At 45.4% G+C, this 13,202-nt stretch overlaps 2 protein-coding genes across 2 annotated transcripts in view; one reads left to right on the top strand and one right to left on the bottom strand.

The window, feature by feature from the left end:
- Positions 1 to 2,381: 2,381 nt before the first annotated feature.
- Positions 2,382 to 4,615, bottom strand: pcbd1 (pterin-4 alpha-carbinolamine dehydratase/dimerization cofactor of hepatocyte nuclear factor 1 alpha). Its single transcript, XM_084461281.1, has 4 exons — positions 4,497 to 4,615; positions 3,202 to 3,333; positions 3,009 to 3,089; positions 2,382 to 2,906 (listed from the first exon to the last, which is right to left on the bottom strand). Exons 1-4 carry the CDS (start codon positions 4,497 to 4,499, stop codon positions 2,814 to 2,816), a joined length of 309 nt encoding a protein of 102 aa, XP_084317407.1. The 5' UTR covers positions 4,500 to 4,615; the 3' UTR covers positions 2,382 to 2,813.
- A 1,600-nt stretch (positions 4,616 to 6,215) lies between these two features.
- The window catches only part of LOC311329156 (heparan-alpha-glucosaminide N-acetyltransferase), a gene marked incomplete at both ends in the record, with an annotated part of 32,511 nt that continues 25,524 nt past the window's right edge, over positions 6,216 to 13,202 (top strand). The window contains 6 exons of the mRNA XM_084461361.1: positions 6,216 to 6,296; positions 6,855 to 6,976; positions 8,266 to 8,384; positions 11,539 to 11,608; positions 11,768 to 11,831; positions 12,758 to 12,840. Coding sequence (XP_084317487.1) covers positions 6,216 to 6,296; positions 6,855 to 6,976; positions 8,266 to 8,384; positions 11,539 to 11,608; positions 11,768 to 11,831; positions 12,758 to 12,840 — 539 coding nt within the window. The remainder of the gene's footprint in view (positions 6,297 to 6,854; positions 6,977 to 8,265; positions 8,385 to 11,538; positions 11,609 to 11,767; positions 11,832 to 12,757; positions 12,841 to 13,202) is intronic.

Here is a 13,202-nt window from a genome sequence, read left to right as displayed (position 1 = left end):
GTCACTAGGGCAGGTGTGGCTTTGTCCCCAAGGTCACTAGGGCAGGTGTGGCTTTGTCCCCCAGGTCACTAGGGCAGGTGTGGCTTTGTCCCCCAGGTCACTAGGGCAGGTGTGGCTTTGACCCCAGGTCACTAGGGCAGGTGTGGCTTGTTCCCCCAGGTCACTAGGGCAGGTGTGGCTTTGTCCCCCAGGTCACTAGGGCAGGTGTGGCTTTGTCCCCCAGGTCACTAGGGCAGGTGTGGCTTTGTCCCCCAGGTCACTAGGGCAGGTGTGGCTTTGTCCCCCAGGTCACTAGGGCAGGTGTGGCTTTGTCCCCCAGGTCACTAGGGCAGGTGTGGCTTTGTCCCCCAGGTCACTAGGGCAGGTGTGGCTTTGTCCCCCAGGTCACTAGGGCAGGTGTGGCTTTGTCCCCCAGGTCACTAGGGCAGGTGTGGCTTGTTCCCCCAGGTCACTAGGGCAGGTGTGGCTTTGTCCCCCAGGTCACTAGGGCAGGTGTGGCTTTGTCCCCCAGGTCACTAGGGCAGGTGTGGCTTTGTCCCCCAGGTCACTAGGGCAGGTGTGGCTTTGTCCCCCAGGTCACTAGGGCAGGTGTGGCTTTGTCCCCCAGGTCACTAGGGCAGGTGTGGCTTTGTCCCCCAGGTCACTAGGGCAGGTGTGGCTTTGTCCCCCAGGTCACTAGGGCAGGTGTGGCTTTGTCCCCCAGGTCACTAGGGCAGGTGTGGCTTTGTCCCCCAGGTCACTAGGGCAGGTGTGGCTTTGTCCCCCGGGTCACTAGGGCAGTAGGGGGTCTGGGGACAGGAAATCCCTCCACCGGTTCTGCGTTATGTCCCTTTTGAGACTAAACTGTTAGGACACTGCTTATAGTATACTGTAAGTGCTCTTAAATGCAATGATACGGTTTTTCAAAAAACAATTCCCCTATTATAACACCAAAATAACCCTTAGTTTATCCTCCTGTGTGCTCATAGATGAGCTGTCTCAGCATGTTTATTTGTTTGTTTGTTTTGTTCCATGTTGTTGTGGTACATGTTTGCACAGCCATTACTTCCTGGAATTAAAAGAAGGGAATAAGTCCAAGATATTCTTGTGAATGACGACTTTGCGCCGATTCCGTTGGACAAGTCCTCTGTCCTGACCATGTGTATGAGGGACCACTGTCTTCACTCTCCTCACTCATTTAATCTGTTGTCTTGTGTGAACTCCATCTTATCTTACACAACTGTGTTTTTAATATTTCTGGCTTTAACGCTGTGGGTGTGAGCATATTTCCCGTGTACCAGTTCAGGATAACCCTAACCCTATATATATATATATATATATATATAATATAACCCTAACCCTATATATATATAATATAACCCTAACCCTATATATAATATAACCATGACCATATTTGGTCTCCACTCATATCCTGTTTCAATAAGCCTCATTCATCAATTAATTGATTTGAGTTGAAACCAGTAAACAGCGTAGGCGTCAATGTAGTTGGATCCATATTCTGAGAAGTTGTGTCCTTTGGGTGTGGTGGTCCACATCTCTCCCCAAAACCAGCCCAAATATCTCTCCCCAAAACCCGCCCATAACAGGGAATCCACCGACATCCACTAACATCAATATTTAATAGCACAACTAACCCTGCTGCCTGCTCAAACGGTTCTGATGCTACTACCTGAAACGATCACTTCTTACCCATGAAGAGTCTGTCCATGTTCATGAAGTACCGCGCCCTCTAGTGAGTATGATCAGGACTTTTTGTTGTTTGTTGTTTGTTTGTTTTTTTTGTCTAATGGCACAATATTCACCATGTTCACAGTGATCAATCAGTTGCATTCACCTGCCTGCCTTCAGAGGCCAGTGTGAGGAGGGCTGCTGGGTCAGTGTGAGGAGGGCTGCTGGGTCAAGCCAAGGTGTTGGTCAGCCTCAGGGATTTGGCATCACAACATCCACGTTCAGTAGGGTCCAGTGCTTTTATAAATGTGTAAATGTTGTTCCTTGAAATATATCAATAAATTTTGTTGAAAATCTGAAATATAAGGACTTGAATGATTTCAGTGTATTTCCATTACAAATGAGATCTGTTTATACAGAGGAAACACCTTTAGAAAGCATTTGTTGGTTGTAACTGAACTCCTGTCAGAACAACAATTGATCCCAAAATACTTTGAACACAGGAAACAAACCCAGTCTCACTTTCAATAGGGCACACAGTCGCTGTGCTGCTGTTAAAACGGCCACATTGTTGTGAGGAATGAACTCAATATGCTGAAAGTAGCTCATAGCCTCATGAGTTTTGAGAGGCTTGACCGGCTCGTTCTTCTGACAGAGCCTGGCGTGTACGCACGCTAGACAGCCTTGCAGACAAGCGAGGGGACTTGTTTTATCAAATCTCTTTATTTGCTACGGACAACGCTACACAGGGGAAACATAGTGTGTTGGGGAACACGGGGAACCTACTGTATTGACAGGTCTGAGAGGCAACAAAGGCACAGTTTGTGTTATGAATGTAATTTATGAAAATGGTTGGAATGAACCGAAATTATTGGAATGAACAAGTGCAGGAAGCTCAATCTCTCCTGGGGTCATTCACTCTGTATGACCTTTGACCTGAGAGGGGCATCTCACATGCTGTCCTCTCATGGTCTCAGTACTCAAACATGCTTTCCACAAAAACACATTAGGAATATTCCTGAATCTCAACAGTCTATTAACACCACGACTGCACAACAGGAAGTACTTCACAGTAAACAACGGGCCGGAAGAGGTAAACACAGTCACGTTCATTTGGGGTCTGAAAGAGGCGTTTCCATTGGCTCTCAGAGGACAGACGCCTGGTCGATGAAGGTTGCCAGGGTGATGTCCCGTTGAGAGAGCCCCCCACAGTCGTGTGTGCTGAGCGTGATCTGGACCTGAGGACGACAGGAAGACAACCTGTAACTCTTTAACCCTGGGCCTTGAGTCCAGGTCTAGTATCATACTCCAGTACAGTAGTAGTAACCACAGTAGTCTACCTTGCTGTACACATTGAACCACTCGGGATGATGGTCCATCTTCTCAGCTTGCAGAGCCACCCTGGACATGAAGCCGAATGCCTACGACAACGCAACAAACACACGACCCCCAACCCCATTAAACATCCCTGTTCTAGAAGGTTCAGTGTGACATACAGAGCAGCTGGGAAGGCGTCATGGCCGGCCTCCTGACCTGGTTGAAGTCTTTGAAGAGGAACTCCTTGTAGATGGCGTCCCTCCCCACCACCTCCACCCACTGGGCGTTGCGCAGCAAGGGGAGAAGGTGCTCGCGCTCCTCCTCGCTCAGACCCTGGATCTTACTGGCCTGGAGGAGCACAGGAAACATGGCTGCCAATATGAGAGGGGCAGTGCCACCAACGCTCACTGTGATTGGTTGAGGAGAAGCCCATCTGGAAGTGATGATGTTGCATTCCTGGTTTAATACATGGCTGAGGCTGGAGGAGGGGGAGGAGTCTCTCTTCTGATCACTTAAAGTGAATTCCACAGCTCTTTGCACATGATGTTCAAATCACATGACTTCTAAACATGATTCCTGGGTTCAGATCCCAAAGAGGAGACGTACAAAGACATGATGCGTGTGAACCGAGCCAATCACAAGCTGCTATTAGTAAATGCTTGACATTCTGTTTGATTTGGACATTTTGTTGCACAATGTCAGAGGTCTTTGGCCTCATTTGAACTGACATGCTCTGGAGCTAGCAGAGACACAGCAAACAGACGCCCCAAATGAGCCTCTAGACTGCTGATATAGAACAATGACATCAACAAGTAACATAGCAACAGGGTAATCTGCTTGTCAGGCATTGGCTGATTTGGGGTCAGCAGACGTCATGAAAAAACTAGAGGCTTACAGCTCATCGAATGAATGGCTGGCCTCACTGGCTCTTGTAAAGCACAATAGTCTTTATTGCAAAATGCAAACAGACGAGATGACAAAATGTACATTTTAGTTTTAATTCCTCATGTTATGAGTATAGCCTTTAAATGCATTTAGTTAATGTTGAACTAAACACAAGCAAAATTCACTTTCTGAGGTCAAACTTTCGGTTTTTAAATAGACACAGCTCACTGATCAATCTGCAATGAAATATTTTTTTATCAGCTTCCTCTTCAGCTATAAACCAGGTCTATTGAACAGGAGAGCAACAGTGTGTCTGGTCAACCAGCATGTTGTTAGTTCAGACTCAGCTGGTGAGTGTGTGTGTAGAGCGTTAGTAAAGGAGTGTGTACTCACCATGCTGAGTGTGTGTAGAGCGTTAGTAAAGGAGTGTGTACTCACCATGCTGAGTGTGTGTGTAGAGCGTTAGTAAAGGAGTGTGTACTCACCATGCTGAGTGTGTCTGTAGAGCGTTAGTAAAGGTGTGTGTACTCACCATGCTGAGTGTGTGTGTAGAGCGTGAGTAAAGGAGTGTGTACTCACCATGCTGAGTGTGTGTGTAGAGCGTTAGTAAAGGAGTGTGTACTCACCATGCTGGTAGATGTATGTTAGAGTAGCTCCACACAGAGAGAGAACGCTCCGGCTCTGTCAGGTCCAGCTTCTCTTGCACTGAGGCAATCTGCTACAGCAGCGAGCAGCTGGAATGCATCACAAACACAGGAGCTGAAGGTCCTCTTTAGCTGCCCAGGCAGAAGCCTGAACAGAAATATACACAGCAACCACATTCAGCATGGCCATAATCATAAACACACAACTGTTGCCAATAATGACATTTATCTATCTGACCACGCCTTGTGAGAGGAAGTGAAGAAAGAAAGATAGATAGATAGAAAGATATCCAGAGACTGAGTTTGTGGATTTATCATGAAAAGATCATGAAAAGATGATGTTTCTAACTTGAACCTTTTCTTTGTATTCACAAAAGTCATTGTTTGATCTGTGTGAAGAGTGAACAGAACAGACAATCCAAAAACATTCAGTTATTGTGAGGAGGAAGCAGATGAATGTGAGCCACCATGCTAGTGGGAGCCGGGCTGAAAGACCCTCTGGTGTCCTGCTCCGGCACAGGTCAAAGGTTAATGAGTTGCTCTGCGGAGGGATTAGCCTGGTGACCTCGGCCGTGACCCCGGGCGCTCAGGGAAATGAGCCTCTGCTCAATGACATGGAAAGAGGGAGAGACCATGACGAGTGATCCTGAAATGGCTGATCGAGGAGGAAATGAGCAAGAGGCTCCAGCGGTTTGGTGGTTTTGTGAAGGTGTGAAGGTGCATGTGCATCAGGATAAGCAAGCTGTGTTTGATGATCATAGGTCCAGAGGATAGGCCTATAACAGGCCTACCGGTAATGTCAATAGACCGCCTATTGAGGAATGTTTGTTGGGGAGTTTTGTCTCCATCAACATCTCTCTCTCTCTCTCTCTTTCACACACACACACACACACACACACACACACACACACACACACACACACACACACACACACACACACACACACACACACACATTTTCTCCCCCTCTCTCTCCCTCCACATTTAACATGACCATTGGGTCATTGTTGGGCTATCACATCCCAATTATCACATGAACCGTCATATCGTCGCTCTGTGACCCCAGAGAGAGGAACCACTACCACACACACATCCTGCCCTTTGAACGCTGTTCACACCCGCTGGGATCATAAAGATGAGCGCCAGCAGAAGTGTTCTGCAGTTGTAAAATGGAGTCCAGAGGACTACCGAGACAGACATTGCTTTTTGTGTTACTTCTGACAAGTACAACTGGAATGCATGAACACTCAAAGTCAGGTGAGTGTTTCGGGGTTGTTGAGTCGTCCAATTTTGAAGAGAGTTCTTGAAATTCTTTTAAGTATTGCTAATGACTGAAAGTATGTCCCGTTCCATTCATCCTAAACTCGTCCTAAACCTGGAACACATACAATGCCTCACCTTGGCAACTATGAGAGTGACTAAAGCATCAAATTGTTCTGTTGTTTATTTGTTTTTATAGTATTAAGTGAGCACCGGCCAACAAGCTGAGCACCATCAAAAAATATACTCTAAAATGATGTTCAATGGTGTGAAACTAGTTATCATCTGAAAGTAATTTTGCTGTACCTGTATATTATCTGCACGACTATTATTGACTGGTTATTTTATCTTTATTGTGTAGAAATAATGCTTTTTAATGTACTGTAAATCATGCTAGTAATGCTATGATGAATCCCATTGCATTTAGGACCAGCGTTGAAAATGGACCAGGCGTTACTCACGGTGCACAACCTGCTACCAGAAGACGTGGAAGTGCTCTTCACCTCGGACTACTGCTACAAGGTGTGCATGTGGTGTGTGTGTGTGTGTGTGTGTGTGTGTGTGTGTGTGTGTGTGTGCGTGTGCATGTGTGTGTGGGGTACAGTATGTGCTTATGTGTGGTACTGTATGTGCTTGTGTGTGGTACAGTATGTGTGTGTGTGGGGTACTGTATGTGCTTGTGTGTGTGTGTGTGTGTGTGTGTGCGTGTGCATGTGTGTGTGTGGTACTGTATGTGCTTGTGTGTGGTACTGTATGTGCTTATGTGTGGTACTGTATGTGCTTGTGTGGGGTACAGTATGTGTGTGTGTGGGGTACTGTATGTGCTTGTGTGTGTGTGTGTGTGTGTGTGTGTGTGTGTGTGTGTGTGTGTGTGTGTGTGTGTGTGTGTGTGTGTGTGTGTGTGCGTGCGTGTGCATCTGTGTGTGGGGTACAGTATGTGCTTGTGTGTGTGTGTGTGTGTGTGTGTGTGTGTGTGTGTGTGTGTGTGTGCGTGCGTGTGCATCTGTGTGTGGGGTACAGTATGTGCTTGTGTGTAGAGTGTGTGAACTCACTCCGTATGTGACTCCCTGTCTCTCCCAGTGTCTCTCCCAGCCCCTGGTCAGCGTGGGCGCTGGAGACCGAAACGCCTCTGCTGTGGTCAGAACCCACTTCTCTCTGACCATGAGGCTGGAATCCAAAACCACTAGATCACTTCTCTGCAGGTGAGCTTTATCCGTGAAGGTTTATCCGTTGTCTGAGGAAGAGCGTTGTCGCTCGAAACGTCACATCTATATTTTTTGTCCATAAATAATCTTAATGGGATCTACAGTGTGCGGACTCTTACTTTCTTTGGTACATATGCTTTTTTAGTCCAGCACCTGCCTTATTAATTATTTTGGGATGTGCGCGACCCACTTCTGATAAGGTTTATCCGTGAGTCACGATGAATGAAACAATGCAACACCTTCACGTCTAAAGCCATTCAAAAACCTCTGATACATGCATACAGTTCATCTATAACAGTTCTAGATCTATAATACTATGTTGATTTGATTGTGGTGATGGTGGTGCTGTAATCACACATACTGGTTTACCCATGTGTGCGATGACTGGTGCTTCTCTATCACTATAAATCCGTTGCAGGTCTATAACCATTTTGAGGTTTTGACCCAGCAGATATACTGGTCCGATGATTGCATTAGCAGAGTCCTGGGTTATTTACTGGGGTGGGAGGGCGCTCCTGACCTGCCCTCTGGACCTGAGTGATGCCCCGGTTCAAACTACCTCGCCAGGTATCGATCCGTGGCTTTTTTGGGGTTAACAGGAGCTGACAGTCCAATAATGATGAAGAGAGTCATTAAGGTGTCCAGGCCGCGTCCATGCTGGGCCTCAGAGAGGACGTCCAACAAGAGAACAGCCCTGTTGACAAACAAGCACAGCTTACAAGACACCAGGACAGAGCATCCATTTGGGGGTCACCCTTAAACACGCTCAGAGGGATCGGGTTGCTCCCGACAAGGCAGGGGGGGGTGTTTTGTCCTCGTCAGTTGAGATCTAGTCTTGGGCTCCTTAGATCAATACTGAGGTCCCTAACCAAACTGAGCCACTATCGATTTCCTTTCCCCCTTAAAAAAACACTCATAGTGATAGCCAGTATGTCATTCCCATACGATCAATAAGAGCTTGTAATGCACATTTTTGGGGTCTGAAACCAGAGACGGTGAGGCCAGCAGAGGATGGCTGCTGCACTTCTGGCTTATAAACACTAGGTGTCCCTCGCGAGCTTCACAGGGCTTGTGAAGACACGGGAAGATGGTGGTCGTAATAGAACAAGATGAACCTCATAGGTCAAGAAGAAAAAAATAAGTGTCAAATACCCACTGAATGTTTGAAATGAATAAGAACAATATTAAATTAGATTAATGTTTTTAATAAGTTGATCTATATAACGGCTTACCGGCAAGAAGCAGGTTTATTGTGGTTGTGCCTGTGTGTTTTATTGTGGGTCCAGGTGGAGTCAGCTGTACGAGGAGACAGGTCATTACTCAGTCTGGGTCCAACCGTCAGAAGGCCCTGACAACGCCTCCTGCTTTCACACTGTGGATACAAGTCCACAGAACGCCTACCTGCGTGAGTACACTGACATGTTAGGTAATTGAAAGGAGAAATCAATCGTTAGGTAAATGAAAATGTGCCATCTATAGAAATTCCCTACAAACTTTTAAATTAAATATGAATATTTAATTATTGAAATATAATTAAATATTACTCCCTTAAAATACATTATCTGTTGCCTACACTGTCATTTTGAATGACAATACTTGGTAATCGAGTCAGACGATGCCAATAAAGGTGAAAGTAGAACTACTGTAAGTAATGAGCTTGTGAATCCTGATAAGAATCCTGAACCTGTAAGACTTTGATCCTCACAGTTCCTAATCGAGGAGACATCAGCTGTGTTGTACACTTCTATGGAGGGGTAATTCTCTCTCATCTCATGGGACAAGATGTGTATCGATTAGATAAGACAGCCTTTCTTGAAAACGGATAAAAGAAAAGCTTTTCTGTTTGTTTTCGGGGCCTCTCCAAAACAGAGGGGATTGTGGGTAATACATTAGGGAGCGTGGAGGGATTAGGCCCTAATGGGATTTTGAAAGCGTCTCTCTCCATAATGTACACTCTACTTAACAATATTGCAGATTATGTTGTAGATCAGACTTTTAAGGCCAAGTAGCCATTATCTGGTAGATATATGCTCAGTGGACTGCACCCTCCCCAGCATGATGAGCTTCCATTATCCTGGCTGCCCAGTGATTATACTCCGGCTCCTCGGGGCGTCCAGCGCTTAAGTAAGTGGTCTGGTCATCAGAAACAGCTAAAGGCGCAGGGAGCAGGATAGAATCACCTCTGTGCTCTCTCAACGTTAACTTGGATCTGAGAAGGGAGGTTCCTGGGGCGGCCGAGATCACGTCAGGTATAAAACAGAGGTTTGACAGAGAATGGGCTGCAGTCCACTCTATATCTCACTGTCTCTAACTTCAGTATTAACATCAGCTCTGCTCCCCAGACCACAAATGCATGTAAGTTATAATTCTGACAGAGATGGTTTCCATGTAACTAGAAATCATTGTTATTGTCAAGGTTAGGTGTACGTTTTCAAGGTCAAAGCAGTTAATGATACATGAAAGCCACATCTTTACACATAACAAATAAAGATCCTTGATCTTCAACCCTAAAATGTTTGTCCCTACGTATGCCAGAGACCCTGTGTCAGAGCTTGTAGAAGCTAGCCCAACTTGTGATATTCCCACTATTTCTTTCTTTCTTTCTTTATTCTAGTTCTCCCCAGTTTTTTTTTCAACTACTTCTTCATACTTTGTGCTAGAAACTTCATTCAAACTTTAAAATGTTCGCCATGTTTAGCTCTTTAACTGATCCATTCAGATTTCTTTTAGATTTTTTTTAATAGTTTTTTAGAAATGTTAATTTTAAAACTATTTTTTGTCCCATTGAAACTGCTTGAAACTGCTTTTGGAATGTTCAGAAACTTCATGTTTTTAGAGTGGTGGCAGCAGTTGCACATTTTGTAAACTGCTGGCACTCCTACAGTTTTGACAGCTCACGCACATATTATATATCAAAATGTTCACACAACTGTGCTGATTCGTACAATGTAAGTATCTAAGCTGTGTGACTTACAGTTTTTGCTGTATGACGATTTGTTCAGCAACTGTGCTCCCCATTGAAACGTATGGCACGCACTCTAACTTTTGAGATGTTAATTTAGCATTTTTACCCTTTTTCTAACTACAGTTTTAACAGCTCATACACATATTATATATCAAAATGTTCACACAACTGTGCTGATTCGTACAATGTAAGTATCTAAGCTGTTATTCAGAGTGGAGGTCCTAGTGAGCTTGTTCAGAGTGGGTGTCAGAGTGGACGTCCTAGTGAGCTTGTTCAGAGTGGACGTCCTAGTGAGCTTGTTCAGAGTGGATGTCCTAGTGAGCTTGTTAGAGTAGATGTCCTAGTGAGCTTGTTAGAGTGGATGTCCTAGTGAGCTTGTTCAGAGTGGATGTCCTAGTGAGCTTGTTTAGAGTGGATGTCCTAGTGAGCTTGTTCAGAGTGGATGTCCTAGTGAGCTTGTTCAGAGTGGATGTCCTAGTGAGCTTGTTAGAGTGGGTGTCAGAGTGGACAGTGAGCTTCTTCAGAGTGGATGTCCAAGGTAGCTTGTTCAGAGTGGACGTCAGAGTGGACAGTGAGCTTGTTCAGAGTGGATGTCCTAGTGAGCTTGTTAGAGTGGATGTCAGAGTGGACAGTGAGCTTGTTCAGAGTGGATGTCCTAGTGAGCTTGTTCAGAGTGGGTGTCAGAGTGGACAGTGAGCTTGTTCAGAGTGGATGTCAGAGTGGACAGTGAGCTTGTTCAGAGTGGATGTCAGAGTGGACAGTGAGCTTGTTCAGAGTGGATGTCCTAGTGGACAGTGATCTCTCACTGAGCCCTCAAGGGTAAAATGGACACTTTGCTTGTTTTCCCCACCAAGGCAAACAGAGAGCACCTTGTTTCCTGTTCCCTGTGGTCTGACCAGCACATACTGTGTGTAGCTTTTACACAGTGTACAGGCTGATAACACATGTTTAACCTTGGTTTTATAATTGCATTATGCACATTTCATGTCTACAATGTTTTAATCTGGTTTATTAAGATGTATTTTAGTTAACAATTAATATTGATGTTTTTCTGCAACATGCCTCAACTCAGGCCTTGTGCTGTGGATTCCAGATACATAAAATTTTCATTCATTCATGTTTAATTCTCATTTGTCTTCTTCTTCTTCCTCCGTCTCAAACGTAGAGCTGGGCAGCAGCTACTCTGTCTTTGTTTCCTGCGTCTTACTTAGTAACCTAAAAGCATGTCCCCTTTTAGATACATTGAGGTTTAGATTACCTGAATTGACTGCTGTGTGATGGATTGGTCTAGAGTTTCCTACCAGGGTTGTGTTTGTGTGTTGACGGATCCTCTGCGGCCCTGGCCGGGGGACAGGGGGACCCAGGGGAGCACGGAGACAGGCCGTGGGAGGGAGATCCAGATTGAGGAGCTGGAAGTGGATGTCAGTCCCTCTAGTCACATCCCATTTTGATAGAGGCCCCCTCCTGACATGGACATATATGGTAGTCTAGATGTGACGTACCTCACAATGTGGCTTTGGTGTTCTATTGAGTAAAAAGGTCTTTAACTTGTGAAGACAATATTGTAAAAAGCATCTCTCCATGTGTGGTGCAGCTCTCGTGGTGGCGGCTCTTCTCATGGTCCTGCTGCCCCTCCTGTTTGTTGCTGCTCCCCACTTCTATAGGTAATTGTTTTTGCATTTTGATAAGACTCATTGAATATCGATCAGAACTGTCATGTCCAGACATGGAGAGATCAGAACTGACATGTCCAGACATGGAGAGATCAGAACTGACATGTCCAGACATGGAGAGATAAACATTGACTGTGTTTTCCATGACAGGAAGCGCTGTGTAACCATCAGCAAACTACTCCAGCGTAAAGGCCCACAGAACTCAGTGAATTTGGTAAGTATCATAAAGTGTTTCTTCGGTAAATAAGAGGCAGTTGTTTGACGGCAGCAGATGAATCGGATCAGTCACGGCCCTCTTCTAAGTTCTAACTCCAAGGTAATGATGCTCTGACTCAGATCACAAATTAGGATGTGGCCCTATTTTCATAATTTGATTATTCATATAAAAGGATCCTCTGTCCTTCAGAATCAAAACGTAAGTGTGCATGGCTCTTCCAAACGCACTGAGCAGCATTGAGTTACAATGGGAAGCTCGGGAGACGTCTGAAATTACTTTAAGCCTCCAGTCATCAAGCCATTTCTCAGAAGCTAATAGAATGATTGATACAAATGTTAGCAGAGCCCGTGTTACAGCGAGCAGGCCTCCACTGGAGTGATAGATCAAACATTGTATCTGTCCTCTTGTCTTCCTTAACGACTTGGGATGCTGTGTATTTTTGGTAGCATGAATAGCTGCTCTCATCTTCCCGAGGAAGAGATCTCTGTCCTCCATATGCTGGCTTGATGGCAGTCAGATCCATCACAGGGAATTAGCGCTGGTGTCTTCCTGCTCTGGCCCCTCGGACCGCTGAGTGGAGGCCAGCGAGGCAGGCTAATCTAACTGGGGGGGTGGGGGGGGCAGGACAGGGGCATTCACATCCACTCTGTGGAAAACAAGAAAGACCACATACCCATCACCACTGGAAGTCCAATTAAGGCTTTTGAAACGTGTTGTTCAGCAGATGTAAACACAGAAGTATTATTCCCAATAGGTACCACTAGTTAAAATTTGTCTGCACTGTTTCAAGACATGAATGTAATTACAAGCTTACAAGGTTAGTCTACTGCATATTACACGGGTATTAACTGTAACTGCTAATGATGTGAAGGATGGCCAAAATGTGTCAACGGTTGTTTATTGACTGAAATGTTGTTGTTCAGGATGCAGCAGAGGATTGTGGGAACGAGGCCGAGGCAGCCGGACCCAAACAGACACGACTGCGCTCATTGGACGCTTTCCGAGGGTGTGTACTGTTCTGCTCTTCATCAACTGGGCTATTTATCGCTCCATCGCCACATTGTGCTCGTATATTACATTACATTACATTGCATTACAGTCACTTAGCAGACGCTGTTATCCAAAGCGACTAACATTAATTGCATTTAACGTAGGAAAAGCCAATGTACTACTACTTGCCAGAACTCACAAGTGCATCTTCTCTCTAAAACAAGTGACTAAGAGCAGAATCTAGTGCTGAAGGCAAAGTGCAAGAATAGAAATCTAAAATACAATAAGTGCTTAGGAGGGAGGATTGTTGTAGTACTTCTTAAAGAGATGAGTTTTGAGCCTGCGACGAAAGATGGGCAGCGACCCTTCACCCGTAGG

The sequence above is a fragment of the Borostomias antarcticus genome (assembly GCF_949987555.1).
Source record: "Borostomias antarcticus genome assembly, chromosome: 2".
Lineage (NCBI taxonomy): Eukaryota > Metazoa > Chordata > Actinopteri > Stomiiformes > Stomiidae > Borostomias > Borostomias antarcticus.
This window is presented reverse-complemented; position numbering and strand designations above follow the sequence as displayed.

What these genes read in the sequence shown, in the direction of transcription:
- pcbd1 (XM_084461281.1), bottom strand. An exon ending in TCTTCAAAGACTTCAACCAG is followed by an intron (nt 3,090 to 3,201) that starts GTCAGGAGGCCG and finishes GCGTTGTCGTAG; the next exon opens with GCATTCGGCTTCATGTCCAG. An exon ending in GGTTCAATGTGTACAGCAAG is followed by an intron (nt 2,907 to 3,008) that starts GTAGACTACTGT and finishes TGTCGTCCTCAG; the next exon opens with GTCCAGATCACGCTCAGCAC.